The following is a 15156-nucleotide window of genomic DNA, read 5'->3' as shown; positions in this document are numbered from 1 at the left end:
CTTAGAGGGCATATAACATGGCAAAAGATAACTGCGCAGACCAAAACTAATACCTAGCACACCTATTCAGCTAAGAAATGACAAGTCAATTCTAAGACCCAAATGTTGTCTAAGGAAATAGAGAAGAATTATTATGCTTTTAAGTTCGTTGTGATAAACCTCAACAAACCAGAAATGTTGAGATCAAAACTGAAAAGGAAGAATGCAGAGACATATAATTGAAGAGGTGGCTGTGTATGTAAGCTCCAAACATCGAAAGTAGGTAGCGGCACTGCGAGGCACTTTTCATCTTTTTAATCACAGCATCTGTTCTCGATTGCGAAAAGAAGATTTGAACTGTTAGCGATATCATAATGCAGGCTATTTGTGACGCAGAAGAATCAACTATTTAATTCAAGCAGCATTCTCTAGAGACTTCTGTATCAGAATTTGAAGAAACTGGGAGATAGAAAGAGAGAGAAAAAGAAGAGAGAGAGCGAGAAAGAGAGAGAGCATATATATCCATGGTTGAGTCACGTCAAACAAAATAGACAAAAAAGGCTATGAACTTTGTTTATTCTACCTGGGAGGAATCTGCTTCATCACATGGACCGAAGGGGTCTTGAGAGGATGTCTTTCGCAGTGTAAAATCAGCAGGAAGGGTGCCATCATTATAAGATCTCACGAATTTAAAGTCACTGGTGCGCGATCCTGTTGTCATATAGGCGTCGTAATTATAAGCACTGCGGACGCTGCGAAGAGTTCCAGTGCCGTCCACATTTGCGTAATTTGGAGGGAGATATGCGCTGGGAATGGCGACAGCTCCGTCAAACAAAAGTCTAGGTTTCCTCCTGTGGCAAAACTTCACAGCCAGGATAATAATAACAAAGGTGAGGAAAAAAGTAGAAACCGACACCAGCGCAATGATCAAATAAGTGGTTAGCTTAGATCCAGTGTCTTGAGACATGTCTTTCAGCTCAGGGATCTCCGCTAAATTATCCGAAATAAGTAAATACACTGTAGGCCTACACGTTGCTGACAGAGGAGGCTGGCCGTTATCCTTCACGGAGACAATAAGGTTCTGTTTCATGCCATCGTTTTCAGAAATGTCTCTGTGTCCTGATTTCTCCACTATGGACGCCGATAGTAAAAAGTCCTGGATCAGTAGCTTTAAGAATGTGATATGAAAGCAGGGACGGACTGGCCATCGGGCATACCGGGCGTTTGCCCGCTGGGCCGGGGTTTAATATGGGCCGATGGTCCCGAATTTTAATTTTTTATTTTTTTCCCCATATAATGGTCTGACCGGCTGGCCCACGAAATTAGTTCATCAGCGGCCCTACTGACACTGGGCTGGCCCAATCACATCCCCTGGGCTGACCCAACACAAACCCCTTTCGATTTGGACCTGCCTACATAATGCATTAGGACGGTAAACAGCGTGGCCCATGGCCTTGACATGCTTGACACGCGCACGCTAGTCTGCGGCCCATTGGCCGTCTTCTTGAGTGACTAGGGTCTCGTCCAATCATTTTAGCAAACACCTTCTACCTTTAGCTAAACTTTGCCATCAGCTCCCGTGGATGACAGTGCTGGTGGCTACAGCCAGGGAGATACGATACAACGACCTACGGTAAGCTTACTGATCATGAATTAAAACGTCTCTAAAATATGTTTGACTTAGAACCTATGTTCTATGGCCAAGTTCGTTTGCATAGCTAAATACAAGACAAGTCTGTAGCTGTTGCTAGCCCTCAGCCTACTGTACTCTGAAACAGCCAGCCGTTAGCCTACACTCTATGTTGTGTGTTTGAATGGTGAGCGGTGCCATGTCAATTGTTCCGAAAGCCCAGTATTCCCAAACCCTGGTATTCCGAAAATATGCCAATTTGTCCAGATACCGAATTATGATAGCCCGTTATACGCTCCAGTTTTCCCGTCCCCCCCGAAGTTCAGGGGCGTAGTTCAAACGTTAATGCCACCTCATCAAGCGCGTTTCCTACAGGAGGAAATAGACTCCCTTCTAGAAAAGGGAGCAATACAGCCTGTCCTCTCGGAGACAAGAACAGGGGGTTCTTCAGTCGCTATTTTCATGGAAAATATCGACCGATCTTATACCTCCGTATTCTGAACAAAGCTTTAAAGTGTATGATGTGTATTGCATTTAGATTAATTAAGACCACCACCTTAACACACAAACTCTTGTTGAACTCATACAGTAGTAGGTTCAGTGACGTGCGGTGAGACAGCTGTCTTCTGGAGCTTCTGCGAGCCCGTGAATCAATGTTTCGTTGGAATCATGATGTAACGTTGTTGTAGCGGGAATACAGCAATGCTATTTGTATTTTCTAATTGGCAGGTCATATGTATGATTCTAGACTTCGCTAAGCACTGAAGCGACTGAAACGGTGAATTTTGATCACATTCAGCGAAGTTAACAGGTAAAACGGGAGAAAAATAGGGCGTCTTTAGGCCGTCCTGCCTAAAAGTAGGGCGTCCCGTTTCTTCTTATTTTTTAGTAGACTATAGGGCAGACGCCCTGCTAGCTATAAGCCTGGTTGGTGTAGACATTCGAGATTAAAAAGGTGTGTTATCGAATTTAGTGGGCCGGTCTGGTTCAAAATGCCCGGGCCGATTTTTTGTCCCAGTCCGCCCCTGTATGAAAGCCACGCATTCTGACCTGAATCTGCGTCCACGGCAATAACCTTGGAGACCAAAGAGTTAGCCTGCACAGATTTAGGCACCATCTCCGTCATGAGAGAGATTCCCTCAGGAGCTGGGTATAAAATCTGAGGCGTATTATCGTTCTCATCTGCAACAGAGACGCTTACAGTAACATTGCTGCTGAGAGGAGGAGAACCGTTATCACGGGCAATGATTTGGACTTTAAAACGTTTTAACTTTTCGTAATCAAATGTCCTTACAGCGAGAATAGCACCTGTATCCCCATTGATAGATAAAAGAGATGCGACTGGAGTGCCGTCTACATCGCCAGGATACAGTGCGTAATTCACTGTGCCATTCTGTCTCCAGTCTGCGTCTGTGGCAGACACTGAGCATATAGAGGATCCTGGTTTGTTATTTTCTTTAATATGCGCACTATATGATTGTTGACGGAAAACAGGCGGGTTATCGTTGACATCAGACACCATTAAATGCACCATTTTAGAAGATGAAAGGGATGGAGTGCCTTGATCAGTAGCAGTGATGGTGATGTTGTAATCAGACTTCACCTCACGGTCTAGTTCACCAGTGGTCATGAGGGAATAATATTTTTTAATTGATGGGACAAGTTTAAAGGGCACATTTGACCCAATGACACAGTGAACCTCTCCGTTACTCTCAGAATCTCGATCTTGCACATTAATGATGCCAATTTCGGTGCCGGGAGGTGCGTTCTCGGGAATGTGGCTATTCAGTGATTTAAGAAATATTTCGGGGATATTATCGTTCACATCTATAAGCTCAATAATGACTTTTGTATCTGAGGACAGACCAAAACCATCTTTCCCTTCAATTTGTATTTCATATACTGATTCTTCTTCGAAATCTATTGGTCCATTTACTTTAATCTCACCAGTTTTAGAATCCAGTGTAAATGCCTGTTCTGCTAATGTAGACACCTGGCTGAACTCATACGTCACTTCACCATTGATTCCTTCGTCTGCATCAGTTGCACTTACTGTTAAAACTAACGTCCCTACGGGAGAATTCTCTGGCAAAGTAGCTCGATAAACCACTTGAGTAAACTCTGGAGCATTGTCATTTGCATCCAGTACAGTAACGTGTATCTGTACACTGCCTGATCTAGGTGGAATGCCACCATCAACCGCAGTAAGAATTAAAGTTATCTCCTGCTGCTGCTCACGGTCTAGCTCTTTATCCAAAACTAACTCAAGACTCTTCCTACCGTCTTTGTTTGAAGAGACAGCCAACATAAAATGCTCATTCCTTTCTAGCATATAGTTCTGCACCGCGTTTTGACCAGTGTCCGAATCGCGTGCCCCACTCAAACGGAAACGCGCCCCTTTATCTGCGTTTTCACTTATCTCTAATTTAATTACCTCTTTGGGGAAGACTGGTGAATTGTCGTTGATATCTTGAATATGCAACGTAATTTTATGAAGCTCCAATGGATTTTCTAGCACTAGCTCGAATTTCAAAACGCATGAGAGTTTTTCCCTACACAGGCTCTCTCTGTCCATTATTTCAGCGACGGTCAGTTCTCCCGTACCTAAATTAATGTTGCAGAAACGTTTACGATTACCTTCAGCGTCAATTCGTGCCTTCCTAGCAGATAATTCCTTCACATTCATTCCGAGATCTTTTCCAATGTTTCCGATAAAATAACCTCGTTTCATTTCCTCCAGCACAGGGCCTCGTTTCCCGATAACGATGTATCTTAACGGCCTACGTGGATTTTCGCGACATCGTACACTAAGTAGCACTTTGTATTTACGTGCGTTTCCCAACCATCAACTTAAAGTCAGGTGCACGAGCGCAACGTGCACGAGTTCTTAAGTAGCTCTTAGGAGCTGTTTACGTCAGGTTAACCTGTTTACGTTAATTGCTGTGAAATTAGCTAGCCTATGCGTGCATCGAACGTGCAATTTGCACTAAATTCGGGGCGGGGATAGTAACGCCATCTCCAGCAGAGAAGCCTATTTAAACTGTGTTCCCATTGTAAGGACATTTATTACGATCTGTCTGAGAGTGGGCTGTCAAAGCTAGCATCATCAAAGTCATACAGTACAGTAGGCTACATACATTCAATAAAATTAACCTACATTTGAGTCCAACTGCATGACCATTCTTGCCCTACACTTACCCTTACAATAAAGAAGTGATCCTATTTCAACCATAACTTCATTTTAAATAATGTCTTTCTTTATGACATTTAGTTTATAGTTTAGACAGCAACGTTGACATCTACAGTATATTCAACTGCATCCACTACATAATCTCAAACTTTATTTGTTGGTAACTCTCCAAAAAGGCTACCATTAACACATTTCTTAATGAAAAGGAAACATGCATCACAATAATACTTCAGTGTAACCTGTACCTATGTGGAGTGCAAATATGTCTTGCCATTACACTACCCAACAGCCCTACGTCTGCTAACACTACAGAATGCATAATTCCTACGGGCAATGCACTAGTTTTGTATAGCCTAATCTTTATTTTCAAATACTCAATATTCTTTATTTCTATTTTGATGGGAATAGGCAGGTGAAACAATGACATTCTCATGATGTGCTATACACAGAAACATCGTTTGGATTTCTTCTACATAATATACAACCATCTAGCTAGAAGCTACCATATAAGCCAATGGAGTGGTGGCATAAGCGCTAAATGTGCCATCAAACTACTGTTTGAAAGCTTCAGTCAAGACCTAAATACTCTGCATTGGTCGCGTAGCACATTTCCGATCAAACCGAGTCATTATAAACATATAAAAAGTTGTGTAGATAGCTTTATTCATGTAAAATATTCCTCGCTTCAAGTAGCCATGTTTTTTTTTTTAATTCCCGTTTCTTCCGAACGACGGTCGAACGACGCCCCTGGTGGATTACATCGCTAAGTGTGAAGTTACTACTGGTCCTGACCACACGTAGAATTCCTCTCAATGAAAGATACACTTAAGCTAAGTGTGGCGTTGGGAAACCCGTCTGCAACGTAGGAATCCTCTTACGAGCGATTTCAAGTGCTTTTTAGGCTAAGTGCGCGTTCGGGAAACGAGGCCCAGAAAAGCTTACGTCTCCTTTCACACCGTGCGCCATAGCAAACAGAAAAAGCATGAGCATCAGGCAAGCTGCCGGTAATCCTTTGTTCAGCATTTTCTTCTGAAGTAAACAGTAAACCAATAAAATACCTCCAGAAAATAAGTAAATAATGGCACGAAATACAAGGAAACCGTAACAGCTGATAGACACAAGGAAACGACTACCGGCACAACATAATCCACAACATTGTGTCTCTGTCTTCACCGTTACGTATCCGCGTCACTGCAGGGAGGAGAAATGTATTTCATGTGAACTAGCATTTCATCTTACATGGTCAACAGCGACACTTTCAGTATTTACAAGAAACGACAATACCCAAACATTAAAAAACCAAAACGTTATATCCTGGAAAGATACGAAAGCAGACAGCAACGAACACACTAGCAGCAATATCAACGTAACCAAGACAAAAAACGATCCCGCTAGCATCTATCAACCATTCGGAGCCTGTGGTTAATTACGAAACTATATCCTTAGAGGGCATATAACATGGCAAAAGATAACTGCGCAGACCAAAACAAATACCTAGCACACTTATCTAGAAGAATCAGTTATTCATCTATATAAGAAATGACAAGTCAATTCTAAAACCCAAATGTTGTCTAAGGAAATAGAGAAGAATGATTATGCTTTTAAGTTCGTTGTGATAAACCTCAACAAACCAGAAATGTTGAGATCAAAACTGAAAAGGAAGAATGCAGACATATAATTGAAGAGGTGGCTGTGTATGTAAGCTCCATACATCGAAAGTAGGAAGCGGCACTGGGAGGCACTTTTCATCTTTATAATCACAGCATCAGTTCTCGATTGCGAAAAGAAGATTTTAACTGTTAGCGATATCATATAAGGCAGGCTATTTGTGACGCAAAAGAATCAACTATTATGTTCAAGCAGCATTCTCTAGAGACTTCTGTCTCAGAATTTGAAGAAATTGGCAGAGAGAAAGAGAGAGAAAAGGAAGAGAGAGAGCGAGAAAGAGAGAGAGCATAAATATCCATGGTTGAGTCACGTCAAACTAAATAGACAAAAAGGCTATGAACTTTGTTTATTTTACCTGAGAGGAATCTGTTTCATCACATGGCCCGAAGGGGTCTTGAGAAGACGTCTTTCGCAGTGTCAAATCAGCAGGAAGGGTGCCATCATTATAAGATCTCACGAATTTAAAGTCACTGGTGCGCGATCCTGTTGTCATATAGGCGTCGTAATTATAATTACTCCGGACGCTGCGAAGAGTTCCAGTGCCGTCCACATCAGCGTAATTTGGAGGGAGATACGCGCTGGGAATGGCGACAGCTCCGTCAAACAAAAGTCTAGGTTTCCTCCTGTGGCAAAACTTCACAGCCAGGATAATAATAACAAAGGTGAGGAAAAAAGTAGAAACGGACACCAGCGCAATGATCAAATAAGTGGTTAGCTTAGATCCAGTGTCTTGAGACATGTCTTTCAGCTCAGGGATCTCCGCTAAATTATCCGAAATAAGTAAATACACTGTACACGTTGCTGACAGAGGAGGCTGGCCGTTATCCTTCACGGAGACAATAAGGTTCTGTTTCATGCCATCGTTTTCAGAAATGTCTCTCTGCGTCGTTATTTCTCCACTATGGATGCCGATAGTAAAAAGTCCTGAATCAGAAGCTTTGAGAATGTGATATGAAAGCCATGAATTCTGACCTGAATCTGCATCCACGGCAATTACCTTGGAGACCAAAGAGTTAGCCTGCACAGCTTTAGGCACCATCTCCGTCATGAGAGAGTTTCCATCAGGAGCTGGGTATAACATCTGAGGCGTGTTATCGTTCTCATCTGCAACAGAGACGCTTACAGTAACATTGCTGCTGAGCGGAGGAGACCCGTTATCACGGGCAATGACTTGGACCTTGAAACTTTGTAACTTCTCATAATCAAATGACCTAGCAGCGAGAATGGCACCTGTATCTCCATTAATAGATAAAAGAGATGAGACTGGAGTTCCGTCTACATCGCCAGGATACAGTGCGTAATTCACTGTGCCATTCTGTCTCCAGTCTGCGTCTGTGGCAGACACGGAGCATATAGAGGATCCTGGTTTGTTATTTTCTGTAATATGCGCACTATATGATTGTTGCCGGAAAGCAGGCGGATTGTCGTTAACATCAGCCACCATTAAGTGCACTATTTTAGAGGATGACAGGGATGGAGTGCCTTGATCAGAAGCAGTGATAGTGATATTGTAATCAGACTTCACCTCACGGTCTAGTTCACTGGTGGTAATAATGGAATAATATTTTTTAATCGATGGGACCAGTTTAAAGGGCACATTTGATCCAATGACGCAGTGGACCTCTCCGTTACTCTCAGAGTCTCTGTCTTGTACATTAATAATACCTATTTCTGTGCCGGGCGGTGCGTTCTCCGGAATATGGCTATTCAGCGATTTAAGAAATATTTCAGGGATATTATCATTCACATCTTTGAGCTCAACTATTACTTTTGTGTCCGTGGACAGACCAAATCCATCTTTACCCTCAACTCGCATCTCATGAATAGATTCTTCTTCAAAATCTGTTGGTCCGCTAACTGTAATTTCGCCAGTTTTAGTGTCCAGTGTAAAAGCTTGCTTTGTTGATGAAGACGCTCGGCTGAAATCATACGTCACTTCACCATTTATTCCTTCGTCCAAATCAGTTGCACTAACTTTCAATACTAATGTGCCTACTGGTGAGTTTTCAGGTAGAGTGGCTCGATAAACTTTCTCAGTAAACAACGGCGCATTGTCATTTGCATCCAGTACAGTGACGTGTATGTTCACAGTGCCTGACCTCGGTGGGTTGCCACCATCAACGGCAGTAAGAGTTAGAGTTATGTCCTCCTGCTGCTCACGGTCTAGCTCTTTATCCAAAACTAACTCAATATTCTTCCCCCCGTCTTGGTTTGAAGTGGCAGCCAATATGAAATTACGATTCCTTTCTAGCATATAGTTCTGCACCGCGTTTTGTCCTGTATCTGCATCGTGTGCCTCACTCATACGAAAACGCGCCCCTTTGATTGCGGATTCTCTTATATCTAATTTAATGACTTCTTTGGGGAAGACTGGAGAATTGTCGTTGATATCTTGAATATGCAATGTTATTTTATGAAGCTCCAATGGATTTTCTAGCACTAGCTCGAATTTCAAAACGCATGAGAGTTTCTCCTTACAGAGGGTCTCCCTGTCCATTATTTCAGCGACGGTTAGTTCTCCCGTACCTAAATTAATATCGCAGAAACGTTTACGATTACCTTCAGCGTCAATTCGAGCCTTCCTAGCAGATAAATCCTTCACATTCAGTTCGAGGTCTTTTCCAATGTTTCCTATAACATATCCTCGTTTCATCTCCTCCAGGACAGAAAAGCTTGCGTCTCCTTTCACACCGTGCGCCATAGCAAACAGAAAAAGCATGAGCATCAGGCAAGCTGCCGGTAATCCTTTGTTCAGCATTTTCGCCAGTAAACAAATAAAATACGTCCAGAAAATCAGTAAATAATCGCATAAGACACAAGAGAACCGAAACAGCCGATCGATACAAGGTAACCACTACCGGCAAAACATTATTCACATAATTGTTTCTCCGTCTACACCATAACGTGTCCCCGTCACTGCAGGAAGAAGAAATGCATTTCATGTGAATTTGCTTTTCACCTTACATGGTCAACAGCGACACTTTCAGTATCTACAAGAAACTGCAATACCCAAACATTCAAACACCAAAACGTTGAAGCCTGGTAAGATACGGAAGCGCACACAGGGACACACTAGCCGCAATACCAACGTAACCAAGAAAAAAATATGACCCAGCTATCATCTATCAACCATTCGGAGCCCGTGATTAATCACGGAACTATATCCTTGGACATATAACATGGCAAAGAATAACTGCGCAGACCAAAACAAACACCGACCACACTTATCCAGACAAATCAGTTATTCAGCCACGTAAGAAATGACAAGTAAATTCTAAAACCCAAAAGTTGTCTAAGGAAATAGAGAAGCATGGAGTACGCTTCTAAATTCGTTGTGATAAACATCAACAAGCCAAAAATGTCGAGATCAAAACTGACAGGGAAGAATTCCGAACTTTATAATTGAAAAGGTGGCTGTGAATGTAAGCGCCATACTCCGAAAGCAAAAATGGAGGAAGGCAATTTTCAATCTTATAATCACACCATTAGTTTTTCGATTGTAAACAGAAAATGTAACATGTTAGTGATATCCTTTGATGTAGGCCTTTCATCACGCAGAAGATTAAACTACTGAATTCTCTAGAGACTTCTGTCTCAGAATTTGGGGAAATTGGGAGAGAGAGAGCGAGAGAGAGGGAGAGAGAGCGAGAGAGAGGGAGAGAGAGAGTCCAAATATCTACTGTTGAGTCATGCCATGCCATACCAAACGGACAAAAAATATTAACTTTTATTTATTTTACCTGAGAGGAATCGGCTTCATCACATGGCCCGAAGGGGTCTTGAGAGGACGTCTTTCGCAGTGTCAAATCAGCAGGAAGGGTGCCATCATTATAAGATCTCACAAATTTAAAGTCACTGGTGCGAGATCCTGTTGTCAAATAGGCGTCGTAATTATAAGCACTACGGACGCTGCGAAGAGTTCCAGTGCCGTCCACATCTGCGTAATTTGGAGGGAGATAAGCGCTGGGAATGGCGACTGCTCCGTCAAACAAAAGTCTAGGTTTTCTCCTGTGGCAAAACTTCACAGCCAGGATGATAATAACAAAGGTGAGGAAGAAGGTAGAAACACACACCAGCGCAATGATCAAATAAATTGTTAGCTTAGATCCAGTGTCGTGAGACATGTCTTTAAGCTCAGGGATCTCCGCTAAATTATCCGAAATAAGTAAATACACTGTACACGTTGCTGACAGAGGGGGCTGGCCGTTATCCTTCACGGAGACAATAAGGTTCTGTTTCATGCCATCGTTTTCAGAAATGTCTCTCTGTGTCCTGATTTCTCCACTGTGTGTTCCAATGTTGAAAAGTCCTGGATCAGTAGCTTTAAGAATATGATACGAAAGCCACGCATTCTGACCTGAATCTGCGTCCACGGCAATAACCTTGGAGACCAAAGAGTTAGCCTGCACAGCTTTAGGCACCATCTCCGTCATGAGATAATTCCCCTCAGGAGCTGGGTATAAAATCTGCGGCGTGTTATCGTTCTCATCTGCAACAGAGACGCTTACAGTGACATTGCTGCTGAGCGGAGGAGACCCGTTATCACGGGCAATGACTTGGACTTTGAAACTTTGTAACTTCTCGTAATCAAATGACCTAGCAGCGAGAATGGCACCTGTATCTCCATTAATAGATAACAAAGATGACACTGGAGTGCCGTCTACATCGCCAGGATACAGTGCGTAATTCACTGTTCCATTCTGTCTCCAGTCTGGGTCTGTGGCAGACACGGAGCATATAGAGGATCCTAGCTTGTTATTTTCTGTAATATGCGCACTATATGATTGTTGACGGAAAGCAGGCGGATTGTCGTTAACATCAGCCACCGTTATATGCACTGTTTTAGAAGATGACAGTGACGGAGTGCCTTCATCAGTAGCAGTAATTGTTATATTGTAATCAATTTCAACTTCACGATCTAGTTCACCAGTGGTCATAAGGGAATAATATGTTTTAATTGATGGGACCAGTTTAAAGGGCACATTTGATCCAATGACGCAGTGGACCTCTCCGTTACTCTCAGAGTCTCTGTCTTGCACATTGATAATGCCAATTTCTGTGCCGGGTGGTGCGTTCTCTGGAATGTGGATATTCAGCGATTTAAGAAATATTTCTGGTGTATTATCATTCACATCTGCAAGCTCAATAATTACTTTCGTGTCCGTGGACAGACCAAATCCATCTTTCCCTTCAACTCGCATCTCATAAATAGATTCTTCTTCAAAATCTATTGGTCCACTAACTGTAATTTCACCAGTTTTAGAATCAAGTGTAAAAGCTTGCTTTGTAAATGAAGACGCTCTGCTGACCTCGTAAATCACCTCTCCGTTTATTCCTTCGTCTAAATCAGTTGCACTAACTTTTAAAACTAATGTTCCTACCGGTGAGTTTTCAGGCAGAGTGGCTCGATAAACCTCCTCAGTAAACACAGGAGCATTGTCATTTGCATCCAGTACAGTGACGTGTATGTTCACAGTGCCTGACCTCGGTGGGTTGCCACCATCAAGCGCAGTAAGAGTCAGACTTATGTCCTCCTGCTGCTCACGGTCTAGTTCTTTATCCAAAACTAACTCAAGATTATTTCCCCCGTCTTTGTTTGAAGTGGCAGCCAATATGAATTCATCATTCCTTTCTAGCATATAGTTCTGCACTGCGTTTTGTCCTACATCTGCATCGTGTGCCTCACTCATGCGAAAACGCGCCCCTTTGATTGCGGATTCACTTATCTCTAATAGAATGACATCTTTGGGGAAGACTGGTGAATTGTCGTTGATATCTTGAAGATGCAACGTCATTTTATGAAGCTCCAATGGATTTTCTAGCACTAGCTCGAATTTGAGAACACACGAGAGTTTCTCCCTACAGAGGCTCTCTCTGTCCATTACTTCAGCGACGACCAGTTCTCCCGTACCTACATTAATATTGCAGAAACGTTTACGATTACCTTCGGCATTAATTCGAGAATTCCTCGTAGACAGTTCCTTCACATTAAGTCCGAGATCTTTGCCAATATTTCCTATTACATATCCTCGTTTCATCTCCTCCTGTACAGAATAGCTCACGTCTCCGTTAACATCGTGCACCGTGACACACAGGAAAAGAATGAACAGCATAGCAGCTGCCGGTAATCCTTTGTTCGGCATCTCGATTTGAAAGAACCAGTGATCCAATAGATTTATGATAGAAAATGACTGAAAAATATCCACAAATACAGACGAACCAGAACAGGCAATAGATCCAAGGAAAGCACTAAATGCATACCATAAACCGCATCACGGTTTCTCAGAGTGAAGCGTCAAATGTCCGGATTCGTGTTTAGGGAGGAGAAACGAATTTCATTCGAAGTTGCATTTCATCTTATATGGTCAATAGCGACACTGTCAGTTCTCAGAAGAAACTACAATCCCAAAACATTTCTAAACCAAAACTGAGTCCTTATATCGAATCGGGTCCCAAATTCCACCAAGAATAAACCCTATTTGTCTAAAAGGTTCCATGGTTAATCTAGAAAGACATTGGAGAGCATTTAAAAAAAGAAAAAGGCAAAGGATAACCAACCAAAGGAAGCCAGCAATGAGCGCAGTTATACAGGTAATTTCGTTATTCAACAATCCAATCCAATTCATGATAACAACAATATAAATCTTACATTTCACACAATAAAAAAAATCCTTGCCTTATCAAACGGTGACGTCTCTTTAAGCTCAGAATGCAGTTTACCATATTTAAAAGATTTTCAGATCCGACAAACTGATGCGTCGTCGAGTGGTTGAATATGCGTAATAATTAAAAACACTGCGTAATGTCCCAGTACCATCAACTTCTGTGTAATTCTGAGGTAAATATGCGCTTGGAATTGCGACGGCTTCATAAAACTAAGGTCATGGGTTTAGAATGACAAGATCTTACTGCCATGGTGATGGTGTGAAAGATAGCACGGACAAGAGCGAAATGATGAAACATGAAGATAGTTTGGACATTTTTGTCGTCAAAGACACGTTTTTCCGCTCAGGAAAAGGATCTCTAATCACCAAATATATTGCGCATGTTACACTAAGTGGCTCTCTACTATCCTTCACAGAAACAATATGATATGGTTCCATAGCATCCAATTCCAAAATGTCATTATCCAAAATATCAGGGCCTCGTTTCCCGAACGCGCACTTAGCCTAAAAAGCACTTGAAATCGTTCGTAAGAGGAATCCTACGTTGCAGACGGGTTTCCCGACGCGGCACTTAGCTTAAGTGTATCTTTCGTTGAGAAGAATTCTACGTGTGGTCAGGACCAGTAGTAACTTCACACTTAGCGATGCAATCCACCAGGGGCGTCGTTCGCCCTATTATAGAAGAAATCCAAAGGATGTTTCTGTGTATAGCACATCATGAGAATGTCATTGTTTCACCTGCCTATTCCCATCAAAATAGAAATAAAGAATATTGAGTATTTGAAAATAAAGATTAGGCTATACAAAACTAGTGCAGTGCCCGTAGGAATTATGCATTCTGTAGTGTTAGCAGACGTAGAGCTGTTGGGTAGTGTAATGGCAAGACATATTTGCACTCCACATAGGTACAGGTTACACTGAAGTATAATTGTGATGCATGTTTCCTTTTCATTAAGAAATGTGTTAATGGTAGCCTTTTTGGAGAGTTACCAACAAATAAAGTTTGAGATTATGTAGTGGATGCAGTTGAATATACTGTAGATGTCAACGTTGCTGTCTAAACTATAAACTAAATGTCATAAAGAAAGACATTATTTAAAATGAAGTTATGGTTGAAATAGGATCACTTCTTTATTGTAAGGGTAAGTGTAGGGTAAGAATGGTCATGCAGTTGGACTCAAATGTAGGTTAATTTTATTGAATGTATGTAGCCTACTGTACTGTATGACTTCGATGATGCTAGCTTTGACAGCCCACTCTCAGATCGTAATAAATGTCCTTACAATGGGAACACAGTTTAAATACTCTGCTGGAGATGGCGTTACTATCCCCGCCCCGAATTCAGTGCACAGTGCACGTTCGATGCACGCATAGGCTAGCTAATTTCACAGCAATTAACGTAAACAGGTTAACCTGACGTAAACAGCTCCTAAGAGCTACTTAAGAACTCGTGCACGTTGCGCTCGTGCACCTGACTTTAAGTTGATGGTTGGGAAACGCACGTAAATAGAAAGTGTTACTTAGTCTACGATGTCGCGAAAATCCACGTAGGCCGTTAAGATACGTCGTTATCGGGAAACGAGGCCCAGCTCACCAACGCGTAATATAGAGACACCGATTTCCTCGTCGGTAAACAGCGACGCTGTGAGTTGCCATTTGATACTACATAACAACATGGTTTTTTTTTTTTACAGAGTTGGTGTGCATGATGTATACAGCCTAACAGTAGCCAATGTAAACCAAATGTATAATGCAGTTACCCCTCCATGTTAAGTCTATGAAACTATGACATTTCGGTTTGGACCATTTGTTTATCACAAAAAAAGAACATTAATGCAATGAATGGGAAGCCTTTTGAAAATAGTTTCAGCACCAGCAGCAGTAGTTGTAATTAAATGTATGTTACCTGGGGAAGACTTCTATCATCATCGCAGGGCCCGAAAAGTTCGTCTGTGGTAGATTGGCTCTTTTTCATTGTGTCGTCTGTAATAAGCGTTCCATCATTGTAAGATCTGATACATTTA

The 15156-nt window shown here is 42.0% G+C and overlaps 3 protein-coding genes and 1 pseudogene across 4 annotated transcripts in view; all 4 read right to left on the bottom strand.

The window, feature by feature from the left end:
• Window positions 1-15156, bottom strand: part of LOC308367035 (protocadherin gamma-A3-like) — a gene marked incomplete at both ends in the record, with an annotated part of 261143 nt that overhangs the window by 46593 nt on the left and 199394 nt on the right. The gene's annotated exons all lie outside the window — the stretch shown is intronic.
• Window positions 554-6548, bottom strand: LOC308366515 (protocadherin beta-15-like; annotated as a pseudogene). The gene is made up of 3 exons: window positions 6511-6548; window positions 2650-4389; window positions 554-1179 (listed from the first exon to the last, which is right to left on the bottom strand). The product of its transcript is annotated as a protocadherin beta-15-like (transcript).
• Window positions 6814-9225, bottom strand: LOC308366514 (protocadherin beta-15-like; the record flags this gene model as incomplete). Its single annotated transcript, XM_080840234.1, has 1 exon — window positions 6814-9225. The coding sequence occupies one exon, from the start codon at window positions 9223-9225 to the stop codon at window positions 6814-6816; it is 2412 nt and encodes an 803-aa protein (XP_080696360.1).
• Window positions 10199-12610, bottom strand: LOC308366935 (protocadherin beta-15-like; the record flags this gene model as incomplete). The annotated part of the gene is made up of 1 exon (XM_080840736.1): window positions 10199-12610. The coding sequence occupies one exon, from the start codon at window positions 12608-12610 to the stop codon at window positions 10199-10201; it is 2412 nt and encodes an 803-aa protein (XP_080696862.1).

The sequence above is a fragment of the Sprattus sprattus genome (assembly GCF_963457725.1).
Source record: "Sprattus sprattus genome assembly, chromosome: 6".
Taxonomy (NCBI): domain Eukaryota; kingdom Metazoa; phylum Chordata; class Actinopteri; order Clupeiformes; family Clupeidae; genus Sprattus; species Sprattus sprattus.
The sequence above is the reverse complement of the archived record's forward strand: the minus strand, read 5'-3'. Positions and strand labels throughout refer to the sequence as shown.